Below are 18,839 nucleotides of genomic sequence, written 5' to 3'. Positions count from 1 at the left end.
AAATAACGAAGGAGTGGCTTCACAACAACTCCGTGGCTGTTCTTGAATGGCCCAGCCAGAGCCCTGACCTAAACCCAATTGAGCATCTCTGGAGAGACCTGAAAATGGCTGTCCACCAACGTTTACCATCCAACCTGACAGAACTGGAGAGGATCTGCAAGGAGGAATGGCAGAGGATACCCAAATCCAGATGTGAAAAACTTGTTGCATCTTTCCCAAAACGACTCATGGCTGTATTAGATCAAAAGGGTGCTTCTACTAAATACTGAGCAAAGGGTCTGAATACTTATGACCATGTGATATTTCAGTTTTTCTTTTTTAATAAATTTGCAAAAATTTCTACATTTCTGTTTTTTTCTGTCAAGATGGGGTGCTGAGTGTACATTACTGAGAAATAAAATGAACTTTTTTGATTTTTGGAAAATGGCTGCAATGAAACAAAGAGTGAAAAATTTAAAGGGGTCTGAATACTTTCCGTACCCACTGTATATAAGTTTTTCAGATTTCCTGGCACATTCTGACCATTGTAACTTCCCAACTTCCCGAAATAACTACAACATGATGCAGATTTGTTAAACATATGAATTCATGCTTTGTCAGGTCTGCCAGCAAGACAGCAGGACAACATCTTCTAAAATGTTTGTTTTCTGAAGGGAGTTTGGATCGATCAGGGCTATGCTATGGTAACTTGGTCACAGTAAAGTACAATGATAGCTTTTTATTAAAGTAAAAAGCTAATTTAATAAAAGCAGTTAACTCCGAGCTCCTCCCGCGAGTAAACGGCGTAGTTGTCAGAGCAGAATCCGACTGACTACAGTTGTTTATTTGTCCAATGGTTGCAGCGCTTCTCCCTGCTCCTCTCCCCCAAGTTTAGCAGCTCTCAGCCGGCCAGCAGATTTTCAATCCCCCGCTCTGCCCGGCCCTCTCCACACAACACTCTGAAGCCTTGGTGACGTTCGGACAATCTCAACACTGATAGGCTATCGCGACTCAGCGTCATGCGACTTCTTAGCTTGAGTTTAAATTTTCAACTTGCCTTCGCGCCGCCCGACAGGAAATCACGGCTCTACGAGTCTTTGCATTGACTTTGTATGTAAACTCACTGCCCCCCGAGCGCTCGCTGCGCTTTTGGTCTGAAAGCACCATTAGAGAAAACTAGGGTTTGCAAAAGGCATCAAATATTTTACAAATCTATTTAAAGATGGAGCCCTTCAGACTTTTGAAGAGCTCTCCACCCAGTGCATGCTACCAGGCAATCACTTTTTAAAAAATACCCCCAGGTTAGGCACTTTATCATCTCAGAACAATATAACCACCTACATTCAATAAGGGAGCTGCCTCTAGATAAACTTGTGTGTGACAAGTAAGGAGTATGAGGGTTTATATCTTACCCAGGATTTTTTTCTAGTACTATTTTTGTACATTGTGTTATAAACCAATAAAGATAATGATAAAAAAATGTATAAAACCCGTAAAGCCTCTTTCTCTACCTATCTGATGACATATCAATACCAGATTAAACGTCTCTATAAGTGGTGCTTAATATTTCAATAGGGAGTGAAGGAGCAAACTGGTACTCTGAAACAAAACATATTGATCAGAGGCTCATCTGTTTTGTCAGATGGGATTCCCGGGCAGCAACAGTCATAGAGGTAGACTGAGGGAAGCCGTGCTGCTCTTCTAAGGAAGGGAAGAAAGAGATTTATTGAAATCAATAGAGTAGTTTGCTGAAGCTCATCAATGGAGCTTCCCAGAATTATCACATGTTGATGATACATTAGATGGATAAGCTAGAAGGACATACTGTAGGAAGACAGATAGATAGACAGATCTCATTTACATATTTTCTAGAAACATCAAAGCAAATAAACCAAGTGATGTTACAACTAATGAGGCCTTCTTATGGAGCTGACACTGAGATTGTTAAAGTCAGTGGCGTCCATCGTTGGCTGTTGTGACACCCAACAGTGTGAGTTCAAAGCAAATGAATGGGTTTGAGAATAGATTGACAAAACACCCGGCTTTTACCATTAAGTTTGGTTTAGTTAAATATCTGGAGGTGGTTACAGTCCACCTACAAGTCCAACAATTGTTGGGGATTCAAGTGTTTGACGACAACAACAAGGAAGTAATCTCCAATGACATCAGAGCAGATAGGTCTAATCTTGGTTGGTGGATTTAAAAGCAGGATGGAACAGAGACTACCGTTGTAAAAGGCATTATGTTGTAATGTTCCTAAGTGAGACACGTACCCACGATGTCACTCACTGACCTCTATGCTGAATAGGACAATGTAAAGCTAAGTACTGGATTAAAGTAAGAACATGGAAGTGCTGGATATGGTTCTGGCTTTAAATATTCAATGCAGTGTGGTATGGGAATGTGAGTGTGTGAAAGAGTAGGGGAGAAAGGGGGTCAGGTCATGACAAGTCTGTGTCTGTCGGGCCTAATAGACTTCCTGCCGCAGCATTCAAAGTGGCCCTCTGTGTTCTCAGAGCCATTATCACAAAGCCTCTCAGACTTGGACAATGATCCCCTGTTGTAATATACTGTATGCCCAGCCTCGCTTCTTCATGTATGTTTATAACTTACACGCATACATTGCAAAAATGGGTCACCACAGGCAAAAACGTCATATGTGACAGCTCCAGTCGTCACAGCGGCGCACAACTGTGGTGACCACTGTCACTCACTTCCTCTTGAACACAGTTCATGTCTCTGTCTGCCTGTCTAATCTGATCTGTCTGCTCACTGTTGACACAACAGTTCCTCCAACAGCCGTGCCAAATGTGCGCACATGTCAGTATTCTCTGTCTGTCTCTCCTCATGACTGGCACAAAGACAAACAACACTACTTTCAAATCTCAAACTCCTTTTCTCCTGAAAATATGTCCTTTTCTTTACATATGCACAATGATACGTTTGTACTATAGTGCCCATTGTACTTTGTCTCAGTATGCACTGTGAAAGTTTTTCTGAATAAGTTGAAACTTGCTGTCTCAGGTTCTGTGCCAGGATAAATCATCCCTGCTTCCAGCTCACAGCAGGTGGGCAGGGGTGCAGAGTACACAGAGCTTGGCCTCCAGCTGTGAAAGCAGGCAGCGATACTGCCAAAGCAGCTGCTGACACTAAGTGAACAATCACAGCTTGGCCATACTTGACATGGATGGAAGGACGAACAAATAACAGTCTGATGTATCCAAAAGGCAGGAACTGTGGTTTTTACGTGCTTCCTAGGATACTTCTAGGACAGGAGTTGTCAAGGGTTTTTTTTTGTCTATGAAGGAGTGTGCCTGATGTGTTAGTCAATATCTGTATGTGTGATTTAAGGTTCTTTCACACATACATTGATTGAAAGACTGAAAGTTCGGACCAAACTTCCATTTCATCCGAACAAAAATTACAGCCAAACCTGGTGGTGTCTCTCCAGACCAAACTGGACCATGGTTCGGTTCGTTTCCAAACTGTTTTTTTTTTTTTTGGATGGTTCGGTCTTCCAGAAAAATGACAGGAAGTTCACAGTCTGAAACAGTAGAATAGCCAACTGGCTTTTAAAGAAACACATGTCTGAATCAAAAATTCTATACCTGATGATGAAGCAAAAGGCTGAAGAGAAATAAGAAAGTAATTTCAGGCTCAAATCCTTGAATATTTCTACTTTCCGTCAATGTAAGACCATCAAACCAGGAAAAATTAGGACTATTTAGGACTTTTTCGTAGCTGGGACCAGCGGACACACAACCCCCGGTAAAACTGTTTTTTGTACAGACTAGAAACAAGATGTTCTGTTGGATTTTGGTGGCTTTTGGTACCTTTAACAGAGCTAGCTAATTTATCCTGTTTCAAGTCTTTATGCCAAGCTAGGCTGCTGACTCCAACTATACATTTACTGCACAGACATGAAAGTGGTGGAATCAAACTATCATCCATCTAACTCTCAGCAAGTAAACAAACTAGCATATTTGTCAAATTATTAACTATTGCTTTAACACAACTTCTAGTGTGGTTGCACTCTCATTTACATTAGAACGATTCAGAAGACCCTCATGAAATAATCTTTGATAATAATATTTTAGGGGCTCTTTTTAATTCTCCAGTGGCTGACTCCTGGTGAACGTAACTGACTGAAACCTAATAGGCCATTTCAATTGCTAATGCGAGGAAAAGGGAGATTGGGGCTCCCCTCTAGACACGCAATGGGTCGCTGGTTTTAAGAGGTGGAGGAATATGAATGTCAGAAAGTAACAATACCTCAGTCAAACCTTGGCACCATTCTGTACCTGTTTTACGGAGAGGGAAGTCATCTTTTGAGTCGTATGTGCCCAGCATTGGGTGGTTGTACGCTGACAATGCTGTTTGGGGTGGAGAGCTCTGGTCCAGAGAGCTGTGCTGGGTTTTTCTACGAAAAAACAGATTAAAAGAATACATCAGTATAACACGCAATATATCAGGTTAGGTCCTGCTCCACGTATGCTTGCCAAGCTTACTATATTCCTACTGTACTGTACCTGACTTTCCACACAAACACACACACGGTGTAGTGACAAAGACAGTTTCCATCTCCCTCCCCAAGGTCAACATTTTTAAATAGATGCAGCAGAGTGTGGACAACAATGTGGGTGGAATGGAGAAAGAGACAAAGAATAGAGAGAAGGGACTGAGACTGAAAGCTGAACGCATCCTCGGCTTGTCTTTTTCACCTTAAGACAGCAAAGAGGCTGATGCGTGCTTTCCATCTGAAAGGTGGGTAAAAAAAATTCACAGAGACAGGGGTGAAAAAGGCGAGAGGTGCAGGATGAGAGGAGGCTGAAAAGTGAATAAATCTATGAAAGAATAGAGGAGAAAGCAAACAGGTAGGAGACTAAAGAGATAAGAGAAATTCTGATGTGGTGACAGTGATAGAGAACCATTTTCCTCACTGATGGCAGACTCTTTACACTGTTCCATCATCTCCTGTCTTGGCAGACATGTGTGACTGCTTAAAGCCTCTTCAAATATTTAAAGCACAGGAGAGGAGCCATTGTCTTTTCTCTATGCCCACTTCAAACACACCTCAAAGAGAGCCAGCTGTCAATCACTGACTACACGTATCGACAGAAAAAAGCTTCGTTCCTTCAAGATTTTCTCCGTAGTTTCACTCAAGAGGCAACTGGCGAGCTCTCTCAGAGATGTTGATGTTGGTAGCAGGGAGACCCACGCAGCAGGGGTCCACAGCACCGTAAAGTTTGCCATGATTGCAAAGCCACGTTGATGAGGGACTTTAATGTCGCTCCTCACTGTGGATTTTATGTTTGATATTTCCCCAGTGTGGCAATTACTTATGTAAAAAAAGGCAACATCTAAAAGGCTCATAGAAATGAAAGAAAACAGCAGAGGCTTATAATTGATAGCTTGGAAATATGAGAATTCATCTGTGTCGAACGTTTTTCTTTAAACCAGAAAATGCAAAAAAAATAAAATCATAAAATAACATTTAAAGATCACTAGAAGACAGGATTTTGTCATTTGCATTTCTTTAAAATGTTGCCGCGGTGTAGAAGCTTGCATTTTGTTTTTTGACTTTACCAAATACCAAATCTGATAAGGATGCTCGCTATAGAAAGGATGCACATTTCTAATTTCAGGCAGAGGAATGTGTGCCTGTCTATTTCTCACACCCCTGAACAAAACTTGAATTTTGATTTAATATCGCATAAATTCCTCATTAGTGTACAACCATTCACATCACAAGCTGTAAGTGGTTTAGTAGTAGTGGACTGTGACACTCACCCATACCAAAAGCGCGGGTCGCTGGGCAGACAGTGATTTAGGTTTCGCTGAGCCAGGGCTTTCTTCTTGTTCAGGACAAACTCTTGCAGTCGCATCTTAACCTCCGTACTGGCAATTGCACCTGACAGAGAAAGAGAGACAGTTTTGTTTGTTTGTTTGGCAGTGCCTCTATTGTACTGCACTTCCTGTCTGATCTGACACCAACATGAAGATTATAACAGCATCCATCCATACTTTCGACAGATAACAGGTTTCGAGCTACTTAAAGAGTGTACAATCTTACATCAGAGGTTCACTGAAATTCCACAGAGACAACAGAAGTGCTATGTAACTCGCCTCGAAGGCGAACATCATGTCTCTCCTCAATTACCACCTTCCGTTCGTAGCTACAAAGAAATTGTCCAGGGAGGGAGATGCGGAAAAGTGAGGAACTGAGTGAGGAGTGCAATGAAAAAGGCCAAAAAAAGGTGTTTTGAGAATATAGGAGAAACAGTGGAGGTGTGTTTTTCTATGAATGTGACAGTGTGAGTGATAACAGGTAATGTGTCATGCTAGATAGAGAAAGTGGTAAATATAGTAGGTGAAAGTGACAACAGCTAATATAAGCTCTCTAAATCATTGTGCAGCTGGAAGAGCTGACATCCCAATATGTCGGTTTTGCCACTGAAGTAAATTGGCTTTTATGAGACTGCCTTCAGTGCAATTTATTGCAGTACTTAACAAAGCTTCCTCTGTTTACAACCCAACACTCTTTCCATAGACGTCAAACTAAGGCTCACTTTGCCTGGCAGAGAATGGTTAAGGAAAGGGACTTTACTGGCAGAAATCATGGCCCAAATGTGGGTCCACCATTAACTATATTCAGAAGATTTTGTGCCGACATGTTTGATAAAAAAAAAATCACCCCACAGCCTGCACCTAACAAAACCCTGCATCAGAGCATTTTACAGCCATACCAACAATAATCATTCTAAAACACAGTTTTAATTATCTGGTAAACTTTATACATGAATTCTCTAGGAAATATCTCTGTCATCATTTTTGATTTGATTTTAACAATAGGAACTTAATAACTACTAAAACTATTAATACTAATGTACAAGCACTGAGTTAACAATAGTTTGGTTTTATTTCCTTTAGCATACAAATGTATCCAGCCATTTTAAAAAATATAATCAGGCCATTTACAAAATGTACACTGTGAGTAGTTGCACATGACGGACAACATGGTAATGCAAAGTAGCTGTGTCTCAAGTCTTTAATGCCACCTTCTACTTATGCAGTATAAAACCCTTACAGGGACAAGTAAAGCAATTGGCTTGACACAGCTCAAAGAACAGTCACAAACATCTCCTCCTGCCAGAAAAATATGCAATTGTGTCTAAACTCATTTGACTATTAAAATCTAGAGAGCTTTGTTTGTCAGTCCAGAGAGCACTTTGCAGCAGGATCTGCATGACTCCTGACAGTAAAGGTCCCATCAGTGCTCTCAAATCCTAACAACAATCCTAACATTACAGAATAACTGTGGTTTCATAGGTTTTGCCAGCAGTTCTATCGGTCATGTTAACTTTTATACCCTAATATCATTGCTGGCATTTGGGAATGTGGCAACATTGTTAAAAAGTAGTAGAAAAAAAAAACAAGCAGTCAGACGATCAGGCAGATTTTAAACAAATCCCCAGCATAGAACTTATTTGGAAGATAAAACAAAAAGGTGAACCTTGAAATTATTACCCTAACTTTTCCATTGTAAACACCAATCACAGATTTCAGATCGACTTCCTAAACCATCTATGACTTGAGGAGGGAGCGATTATTACAAACATTTCGTGTGCGCTTTTGATTTCACCTCTAAATAAAGTGGTTTAGATGATCTGGCTCAACTGTTGGCTTGTTTCCTGCCTGCCTGATTGTCTGACAGCATGTGTTTCTGAATTTGCTGTAGAAATGTCACCGTGTTCCCAGATCTCAGCAAGTAGTTTGGTGCGTATATTTTCAGATACAATGATGGCCAAAGCAACAAAAATAAGACTTGAGTTGCAACAAAATTGTGCTTTAGAAGGAAATAATAATACATGGATGAAGTCAGGGTGCAGTGAATTGCCAGGTAAAATTTTATTGCCACATTGTGTGCCACTCAAGTGCTTCTCTCGCTTAGTCTTGGCCGTCTTATTCTGATATTCCCTGCGGTAAAGGTGCGAGGTCAGGCTGTTCTGACTGCTGGACAAGGACAGGTGCTGTGACAGAAGGTCTACAGGGCCATGTCTTTCTTACACCTGCTGTGACAACATGACAGTGCGCCTGCACAGTTACAGCAGATGTTGGCAACGTTCAGGAGAGGGAGAGTGACTATATGCTACGTCAAACATGACAGCATTATTTAGAGCTTGTTCATGACAGGAGTACAAACCCATTAACACTCATAACTGAACGCAGGCATCTCACTTTTATATTTCACTCAGTAAAAATTCCTCTACTGTACTAATGCACTTTGGCAACTCTTTTGAAAGCGGTTGCTACTTACTCTCCTGTCCCCTGTCCTTGTTTTTGAGCTGCTGGAGTTTGTATTCCCGCTGCTGCTTCTCAAGCTCCTGCTCATGACGCTGCTGCTCCATCTTCCTCTGGTGCTCCAAAAGCTCCTGTTGGTGCTTGAGCGCCAGTAAATCCTGTTGGTGCTGGTGGAGAGAGAGGCAAGACTATTGAAGAAAGAAAAAGTACAGGGAGACGGTGGGTAAAGGACACTACATAGGGTGGGCAAAAAATAATGATGTTGTTTTGACTAGGTGCAGCCATGGCCTACTGTAAAGAATCAATGATTTATACATTAGCTATTCTAAAATCCAATAATGAGTGCCAGATTGGAGAGCACTGCATTGGAGAGAGTAATTTTCATGCCAGACTGATCGTCCTCATTGGCTGATTTTGTGGTTGTGGCAACACCAGTGAGGCTTTTTTGCAAAGTGAGTGCATACAAAATTCACACACACACACACACACACACACACACACACACACACACACACACACACAGACACACAGTTTATTGGGGCCAAGGTTCCCATGGAGATGACCAGATCAAATTACACCACCATACTCCCATCACTTAAGTGTACACATGCTTCCTCCTGTCCTTCACGAGGTGCATTTCTGCTGAGTACTGTCCTACAGTAGCTGTTTCCAAGGAAGGGCTCCCTACTCATCCCTCATCCCCATACACGAGAGGAGAGGGGAGGAGAGGAGACGACTCACCTTGATATGTTCCTGCAGCTGGACTTCATGTTGTCGGGACAGCTGTTCATGCTGCCTCTGGAACTCAGCGATCAGTTGCTGTCTCTGGAACTGCTGCTTGTGTTTGAGAACGACCAGCTCCTGCTGCAGCTGCTGCTCCTGGTGGTCTGAAGGAGATTTTTAAGACATTATCGTTCAGAGCGTCTGGGGCGAAGGGTGCGTTTGTATCAAAAGCCATGAGGCAACATTTAACCACAAGACATGACAAGCAGAGATCATCCCCACTTACTGATGACTGGCCCACGGCCTGGCTCAGAGGACGCGGGACAAGCTGTGGAGGTGGGCGGTCTAGGGTGTGGTTGGGGAACCAGGCCGAAGGAAGGCTGCTGGTGGTGGTGGTGGTGGTCCACTACACGCAGGTCCATGGGAAGGATGGCTGTGGTGGTGGTGGGCGCCTGCATGGGCAGTGCTGCAGTGCTCACGTCCACTGGAGGAGGAGGCCAGAAAGGCGGTGGGGAAGGAGAGCCAGGATGAAAGACACACATAAAGATGGAGTTTGTTTAGAAATCAAGTATTTACAATGCAGATTTCTAGACTCAAATCACTGTGTGAAGTTGCATATCCCAGGCTAAAAAAAAAAAAAAAACATACTCTAACAGGTCAACACACAAACATAGTCCAATCTTTTTATATAAAACACACAAACAAATTTAAATACATACAAAAAGGAAGACTTGCAGAATATGTCTGCTTTCCACTGTTAATACTCTATATGAGATCACCATCTTAGCCCCAAAATATGCCTCTGTGTACAACATGTACGACTCTGTGCGTGTGTCTGTGCCGTGAAGATTTTGACCCCAGCAGCAGATTTGTCTCAGAGGGTTTTGGAATTCAGCTTGGCAGGAAATAAATTTAATTCTTACTAGTGTTGAGTTGGAGATCCTCAACACGGCTAAAAGCCCAGTCTCCCAGGGGAGTTATTAAAGAAAAAGACTTAATTCATGTAATTTTCTTCTCAGAATATCTGTTTATAGTACAAGTCCAAAATGTTTAATACCCTTTGACAGCAGCCAAAATACCCTGTTCTCTCTGATCCACGTCCAAGACACATGCGCATGTGTTACATCAGCAGTCTTGACTGTTGCACTGAGCGTTACACTTCATATTGGTTGTGGTTGCTTGTAGTTGTTGGCAAACTAGGGACTTAAGCCTGTTTTAGAGTTGTACACATTGGGTAAGAGCATTAGCAAACCACTAAAAAACGCAAAATGTGTCTGTGGTTAAGACAGGTGGAGATCGTCAGAGTGTGTGCTGTGGTGGGAGCAAAGTGTCTAGGGCGCCTCCATAATTGTTTACTGTTAACTGTTTACACACATCCCTACAAACATCATTCCCAGAGAAGCCCTTTGCACACACAGATTTTCTGTATACAAATGACAAAACAGACAAACACACACACACACACACACACACACACACTTATACGAGTAGAATGATGAAACATGGCAGCAGAGAGCAAAAACAATCCCCCTGCAACATGAGTTTTGCAGCAGGGATTTGCTGACACGCATATAGACTTGCTGTGTGTGTTTGTGTAGGTGTGTTTCCACTTTGACTGTGTACATGTGAGTAGTAAAACTACATGTATTGCTTATTGCAAGTGCAATGCTGACAGTGTACTTTATGTGTGTATCTTCTACAAAAAAAGCTAAAGTTGTGTCTGATGTTAAAGGAGGATGGAGGGGTGGATTCCCAGGGCCATCACACATCTGAGAGGATGTACACAATACGCCCAAAATTCACACACTCTCAGCATCTGTCACAATCAAACACACAGGGTTAGACATTTCATTCTAACACAAAAAGGTCACTGGTATGAGTCATGTCAGGCAAGACACTGAAGCCTCCCTTGCACACTTAAAAAAGTCAAAGTGCCTGATGACTGTTCGTGTTGCATTCCTTATGTTACATTCAATCTGCATCATTTATTCTGCTTTATCTGAATAATCCGGGGAAGTAGTACAGCACTGTAGTGCTGTTGAAACATGGATACTAAGAACAAACACAGGATAAGCAATATCCCTGCATCATCAACATTGTTGACATGCAAAAACCAGAGTATTAGTGCAATCAGATTATTTCTCCAAAACAAGCAAACAACACTGCAGCTTACACACAAACAGTAGTATAACCCAGCAACACAACACTAGGGAAACAAGATAAAATGCTAACTAAATCTAAAAAAACACTTTAAAGCCTTCATATGTAACTAGAATATGTCTATGGCATGATTTAAATACTTAAGCCCCCCCGTTTGGCGTGACAAACTCAAGCAACCAGATCAATTTGAGATTTGTGCTTGATATCTGAACTCAAAATCAAATCCTCCTGTGTATCATTCAGTCTTTTCTGATCAATATCTGCTCCATAGAGAACCACCTTGCACCATGCCAAGCCCTCTGCCAGTTATCAATACCCTAAAACCAGTGGAGAACATCTCTGACCTATCACGGATGTCCTGGCATCCCCAGTGACCAATGAGGTGGTGATGGAGTCGCAGTTACTTGCTGAGATAGCCAATGACATCTTTGGTACTGGGCAGGTTTTCAGTGCGGGAGGAAACTTAACACCACCCAACGGGACAGAAGGGGGAAAAGAAAGGGTGTGGCCAGGCCAGACATGCTGGTGCTTCACTGGTGTGTGTGTAATTATATCACTATACTTGTAAGGACTTATTTGAAAGCTGGACATTAGAATTTTTGCTTGGACACTTAAGTTGAAAAGATGAAAGAGCAAGGCTTAAGCCAAGGGTGAGAGTTGGATTTATAGAGTCAACAGCAATCCAGCTCACGTGTCGTGTTGATAATCTAACCATACACTGACTGTTTGTGATGCGGATAAAAGCCAGCTGCTTTTATCAACATTTATTTTGCAGTTTTATCAATTTTTAAGGTCAGGCATGTGCTGATGAGGGGCCATGTGCGTGTTAAAATGATTCCTGGATCTCTGACATTTGTCACTTCCAGATCATTAAGCATACAGAAAGGGAGCCACACTAGAAAACGCCACTGTTTTTCATTCTCGCTCTCAACAGCCTGAGCCCATCATGCGTGTCATCCAAACAGTCTTTCCCCTTCCACCTCACATATGCTATGCACACACATGCCGGTCAACTGTTTACACACATATTTAATAAGCAGTAAACATCAGGGACAGACAAACAAAACTTTTTGTTGGGTCAGTGCACTTCAATGTGCCACTCCATACATTGAGACCCATTCAGAGGGACCTCGGCGCCAGTTTCTCAGTAAGCATGCTATAGGCTTCAAAAAGGCTGTTTGTTTTCACAGACAAATTGGGCTCCCAGCCCCAAAACGACAAAAAAACCCAAAAAACACTTCCATGCAACAACAAATCAACAAACACTAACAAATCGCACGCAAGGCCCGAGCAAAGTCTGCTTCCTTGAACAGTGGCTTGTAATTGAGAAAGATTTAAACTCAGAAAACAGTAAGCTACATAATAAAAACATATCAAACACAAACAATTACAAAGAGGGTAAAAGATAATGAAGTGTCATGATTCAAACATGATGACAAACAGGTCAGATTGAGTGTCTCTGTCAGCTAAAGACACCTAAACTACTGTGTGCCTTTGTGTCTGTGACAAGAGGTGGCCTGAGCACATGGAATTGCAGTCTTAACCTCATGCCAAAACAGTTACCAAAATTGTCACCTGATCTGAATAAACCAACTAAGCTGTAGCACTACACGCACCAAGATGGGGTCAGTTTTAACTGGAGCCATGAATTAAACAGGCACAAGAAGCACAAAAACATAAGCTTATGCTTGACAAAAAATGGAACTGCACCTGCGCTACAAAATTTTATTTTCTGGCATACATTTGTATTGTTTTTCCATTTGCAGTATAATGTAAGCTATGTATAATAGGGCTGCAACTAATGGTTATTTTCTTTCTGTTGATTATTTTCTCAATTAATCTATAAGTTGTTTCGTCTATAAAATGTCAAAAATAATACAAAAATGGTACAAAATGTCGATCAGTGTTTCCCAAAGCCCAATGATGATTTAAAATGTTTTGTTCAAAAACATTCAGTTTACTGTCACAGAGAAGTAATGAAACCAGAGCACACAAGAAGCTGGAATCAGATAATTTTTCTTGAGTCAAAACAATTTATCAATCATCAAAAATAGTTGGTACTTAATTTAATAGTTGACAATCAATTATTCGATTAATCATTGCAGCTCTAGTGCATAAAGGGGACAGCAACCGTGCCCAAACCCTGTTTCTCCATGAGGACCAATTAAGTAAATTAAAATCTCCAATTTCTATCTATATGTTTTATTCTGTTAACATTGCTGATCACTTACAGACCAGTGAGCAATGGCCGGCTGCAAGGCTGAATGAAGTAAGGCAGAAAAAAAACCTAATTACCGCCACTTATCCTCAAGCTGAGGGGCTACAAGTGCAGGTGGCACAGAGGGAGAGAGATGGAGAGGAAGAGGGAGGTGGTGTAAACACTGCTCAGACCAGATACTCAGAGGTGAACCACACTGGATAGCAAATTAACACTGTACTAAGTGAGAGCTACCGCCATCTGCAGACTGCACTACACACAGAGGTATTTAGGAACTTGAACCTTTTGATAACCTTGATGTATTTATGTGTTAACAGTATGGCTTGTTTTTAAATTCAAAGTCAAAAAGAGCCTTTGGATCAAATGTTTTAGAGTGTAGATTTCTTTCAGACTATGCAAAAGTGGTGCATGATATGAGACATGGAGATACATGATTCTTCAAAATTAACATTTATCAAAACCCACTGTTGTTACTTGATTAGGTATATTCTTTCTAAACTTTACAGGGCTGCAACTGAGATCCCAGATCCCAATTGGTTAGCCAGTTCTGCTCTGGATAATTTAAAGGATGTTTTAAAGTGCTGTCACAAGGTTTGATAGCACACAGGAAACACATCTGTGTCACATCTGACTGACAGTTCTCTGTCAAGCTGACAAAGGCTCTGCAGGATCACAGTACTGTTACAGTTGTACCATGCAATCGCCAGAAGCGAGTTTACAGTAAACAAAGCTTTGTGAACGGCAGCAGACTAACAGGGCGACATACAGCACCCAGTAGGGTGCAGGCACCTGTGAAGTAATTAGCCCAGCTTACGAGGATGGCTCGCTGGGAATGTGGCATGGGGTAATGGTGCTCAGCCAACGAGAGGAGAGGTGGATGCACATGCTGACTCACCCGACGGCACCGGACATGATAGGCAAACATTCCTGCTGCAGGCATGGCCGAGCAGGTCACAATACAGGCTGACATTTTACAGTGAGTGGCACAGAGAGACTACAAAGACTACAGACTAGAGAGAGTAAACTGCACAAAATCATATTCTTGCCTCATTGTCACGTGAAAAATTTAAATCCCATTGTTCTGTGACTGACAACTAGGTCTATAAATGTATACAGTAGGTTCTAAATGTGCAGCAGTTAAAGGACCATTAAAGCTATGAAGGACCATTAAAGCTATGAGGGGCGGAAGTAAGATAAACTCTGTTGATTTCCAGACGGGAAATTGTGTTTACTTTGAGAAATCCCATGGAGTTGTGAGGTTTTTTCCTGCTACAGGCAAGATTATGTGAAATCTGGCTGAACTGAATAAAAACACTGACACAAACACGGCTGGTGAAATGTCAGCCTATGCCTAGTCTTCTCTGTCCCTCATCTATTCATCCATCACTCTCTTTCTCTGACCCCCCCCACCCCACACCTCGCTCCACCAGTGATCAGGCTAAGATCGTGGATCACACAGAGGAAGTTATTTATAGAGCAGGATTCCCAAGGGATTTCCTCGCCCCACCGGGCAGCTATGCACTCAGACAAAACCCCATGCATGTTTACTCATAGTTTATGCGACACACTCATTTAAAATTCTAAAATAGTCAGCAAATGTCAACACACAGTGTGTGATAAAAGGCTATGAACACAAAAATACATACTAAGTGACACCAGCGAAACGTTGCAGATTAAGAATGAATAATAATTGCTGACATAGTGTTACCCAGCCGTGAGCCCCAGACACGCACGCACGCACGCACGCACGCACGCACGCACGCACGCACAGGTGTTAGCATAGGAGGGAGGCAAACGCCATGGCGACTGGTGGGATTGTGGCCAGCGGTTAATTGGACAGGGGAGGAGGGGTAGGGCTAGAGATGGAGGAAAGTCCAATGACGGTGGGCAACCAGTTCAACACATGCATGTGCAGCCAATGCTTTACTGTCAAGTCTGGGATGGGTGTGTACACATGTTGATATACTGTATGTCACTGCAAGTCCCTGGAGCATGGTAGTTTGTTGTACTGTACGTCACTGCCTCTTTGTTTTCCTCTCTCTTTCTCTCATGACAGCTAGTCAGTGTTCACAGACTGATTGCTTTACCCAGTGGAGTCAAACAGCAACTTATCACGTGATTTAAAACATTTTTTTATTTTTTTTTTTTAGGGACGTTGTGTTCTCAGATGGGTATGCAGAGATAAACAACACCATAACTGGTCTTTTGCATCTAGCCTATCCACCAGCTCTGTGATTTTAAACCTTAACCGTGCTGACGCGATACAGACATAAAGTGCAGAAGTCACACGTAAACTGAGACAGAGAGACGTGCAGCAACACAGTCACACCAACCAAAATACAAACAAAACTCTTATCATTACATGATGCAAGAACAGAAAATGTAATCAAGCACGGAAATCTAATCCAGAAAAGAAAAGTTTTTACTCTTACGTGTGCCGAGCAATCAACACTGAAAATGTGTTCTGCAAAACTGATTCTTGCAATGAAATCCCCCATTGTGTTTAAAAACACAAACTTTCATACATATCGCCGTTCACACACACACACACACACACACACAATAGGCTGTGGGGAGGAACAGACGCAGCCGCTGCCATCTGCTCCATTCAGTTGTAGGCTGCACCGACTGGTGCTGAGCAAGAGTCTCCATACATCAGTACCATTCAATAAACAGTGCCACTACCCAAAGTTGCACACCCACAAGGCGGATGTCCACACGAACACTCTCCTCAAGTGAACACACACAAAAATATATCTGTAGGCTCAATGAGTTCATATAAACACATGCGTGCGTTGGGTATCACACACACCAAACTGAACATACTACAACAATGTACAATTAAATAAACCAATCCTTTGCTGACCAAAACAAACCACACAATAAATTACAAACCAGCTCAAACTGAATTTCAAACAGCACATCCACACACGCTCTCCAAACAAACAGTGATCTGTGCATAACACCAAGAGCTCTTACCCATCAGCTGTGCTGTGCTGTCCGGTAGTCGTGTGTTTGCGTGTGTGTGTTTAGTGTACAGTATCTGAGAGAGAGAAAGTGTGTTTGTAGCTGAAAAGTGGGACTCCTAACAGAGCTGTAAAGTCCAGTGTAGCGCAAAAATACAGCAGTCCCACCTGGTTTTCGTTGTGAGAACGGATCTCTCTCCCTCCCTGTCTTTCACGCTCTCTGTCTCTAACTCCACGGCTTCTCTCTGTTGCTCTCACTGACGTGCTTTGCTCTGCCCTCGGGCTGCCACTCTCTCTCCCTCCCTCTGCTCCTCTGGTCCCCTCCCACTCGCTCTTTCTCAGTCTAAGTCTCTCTCTCTCTCTCTCTGTGTGACATCAGAGGGCAGTCTCAGGCATGTTGAGCATTTTATGGGAGTCTCTCCCATTGCCTGCAGAGAGGCAGAGGGCGTCAGATTGTGACCACATTCTCATTTCGCTAAACAAATGCTGCGCTTTTATGAACCACCTCTGAATTAGTTTTTTTACTTTTTTTTTTTTAACTGAACAGAGCTCAATGTTGCTGCTGTTGCTCACATTTCTTAATGTGTAATACTTATTACAAACACACATTTCTGGATTCTCTTAAAACCCTCCTACAAGCTTCAAGTTTCATTTATTCAAGTTTGACAAGTCAAGGTGCCGCAGCATAAAAATCAGCTTTAAAGAATGAATCCCGAAATGGGTGAAGCACAACAGCGACCAACACCATAAACTAAAGCATGAAATTAAGGGCATAAAGCTTAAAATGAATAAGATAATTTATAAAACAATTTAAAAGGGAAGTTCATGTTTTGGTTCTAATCGTGGGCACTATGTATTCCCTGTGCCAACAAAGCGAGTAAGTGGGTGTTGAGGCTGCAGGCAGGAAACCGTACAGCAGCCCAACAGAACAGAAGTTGGCTTGATGATAATGGTTGCAGCTTGGCCTTGCAACTGGAACACTTTACAACCACTGAAGACACACACACGTCAGAAATATCCATCTCTGTCCACGGCACACACAGTGGATGCTGTTTACAGCTGGGGCTTGGTATTCAATCTCAATACTTCAAGCAATTTTTGCTTGGAAGCTTTGTCGGGTCTTCTTTACATTTTTAAACTGATATTTCATGATCTAAGTCATATAAATTGTGCCTCTGAATTGTGAGGAGTATTACAAAAGGAGGTTGTGACGGGAGAAAGGAAGACTAAAATGACCATAAAGCAAGTATCTAGGGAGCTGCATGCAAGCAACATTTAAAATTATAAAAGCAAAAAGTAATTCTTAGAAAGAAACTGAGAACAACAAACAGAGAGAGAGAGATGCTGACTCAGAGTAGAGACAGATTTATACATGGAGTCTTAAAATATGTTTTAAGGTTTGGACTGAATGATAATGAGGAGCAATTAAGGCAGCTGAAGTACCGCCGATTAAGTGGCATCAGTGTCCGCTAACGACAAGTCCTCCTCTGAGGGCGACTCCTGTCTTATTTCTTTCCGTCATATCAAGGGGCAGTTTGATTCTCAGCCAATAGTAGCAAATGGAAACAGGCAAGATGGGACTGACTGCAGTATGAATAGTTGTTTACTTGTTGAATGTGAAATTTTATAAAAATTACCACATTTGGTCCTCATTTACAAAAGTGGCTACTTTACAATCCTTATAACAGATGTGACAGGATACCAGCGGTGAATTGAAGCTGATAGTGCTGGCAGCAAAGACTTAAATGGCGCTCTGCAGCACAACGTGGGGCAGTTGCAAAAGTTTAATTTATCACACACAGAAGCGATAACCAGTAGTGATTGTTTGGATTTCAATGGGAAACAGAAGTATGGAATATAAAAATGACACACCCAGAAGCTAAAGGCAGAATGTACGTGTGAACAAGGCATCTAAAGCACAGTAAAAGAAAAGCATAGTGGTGTGTCCTCTCATCAGCAACAGACACCACAACAACAACTGCACATGGACAGAACAATGCACATTTACTTTCATGTGACACTGATCAATACACTAAAATTATGCACAACGCAATCACCGCAAAGCAAGTAATCAACAATCAAGTATCTCCCGTTGAAATACCATATACTTAGACCCTACACACCCGCACAGGTGTTTTGACTTATTCTGACTAACAAGACCTCTATTCAGGTTGAAGATGATGAATGATGCAATGTCAATAAACTGTGTGACTAATAAGAAGGATTAAAGTGTAATTTGACCCACCCTATTAGGTAAAACAAAAGCTCAGTGAAAACAGTTCTATGGGTGTGTATACATATGTGTTGAGTCTGTAAGGTGGGAAAAGAGACTTATTTATAATTATTTATTTACCGGACACTTCATTTGGTACACCTGTTCAATTGCATGTTAACCAAAAGAGCTAATCAGCCAATCACATGGCAGCAACTCACTGCATTTAGACATGTAGACGTGGTCAAGACAACTGCCCGAAGTTCAAACCGAGCATCAG

General features: G+C 42.0%; 1 protein-coding gene across 7 annotated transcripts in view; it reads right to left on the bottom strand.

The window, feature by feature from the left end:
• Positions 1 to 18,839, bottom strand: part of hdac4 (histone deacetylase 4) — a 137,008-nt gene that overhangs the window by 43,801 nt on the left and 74,368 nt on the right. For 4 of the 7 annotated variants that reach the window (XM_046053436.1, XM_046053437.1, XM_046053442.1 and 1 more), the window contains 5 exons: positions 9,290 to 9,487; positions 9,022 to 9,167; positions 8,297 to 8,468; positions 5,770 to 5,890; positions 4,281 to 4,399 (listed from right to left, as the gene is read on the bottom strand). In XM_046053436.1, the coding sequence (XP_045909392.1) occupies positions 4,281 to 4,399; positions 5,770 to 5,890; positions 8,297 to 8,468; positions 9,022 to 9,167; positions 9,290 to 9,487 (756 nt within the window). Of the gene's footprint in view, positions 1 to 4,280; positions 4,400 to 5,769; positions 5,891 to 8,296; positions 8,469 to 9,021; positions 9,168 to 9,289; positions 9,488 to 16,360; positions 16,396 to 16,515; positions 16,565 to 18,839 lie in introns of those variants that run through there. The other 3 variants (XM_046053443.1, XM_046053438.1, XM_046053440.1) reach the window with 3 other exon arrangements.

This window comes from Micropterus dolomieu, linkage group LG07, assembly GCF_021292245.1.
Source record: "Micropterus dolomieu isolate WLL.071019.BEF.003 ecotype Adirondacks linkage group LG07, ASM2129224v1, whole genome shotgun sequence".
Lineage (NCBI taxonomy): Eukaryota > Metazoa > Chordata > Actinopteri > Centrarchiformes > Centrarchidae > Micropterus > Micropterus dolomieu.
Note: the sequence above shows the minus strand (reverse complement) of the source record. Positions and strands in the feature narration are given on the sequence as shown.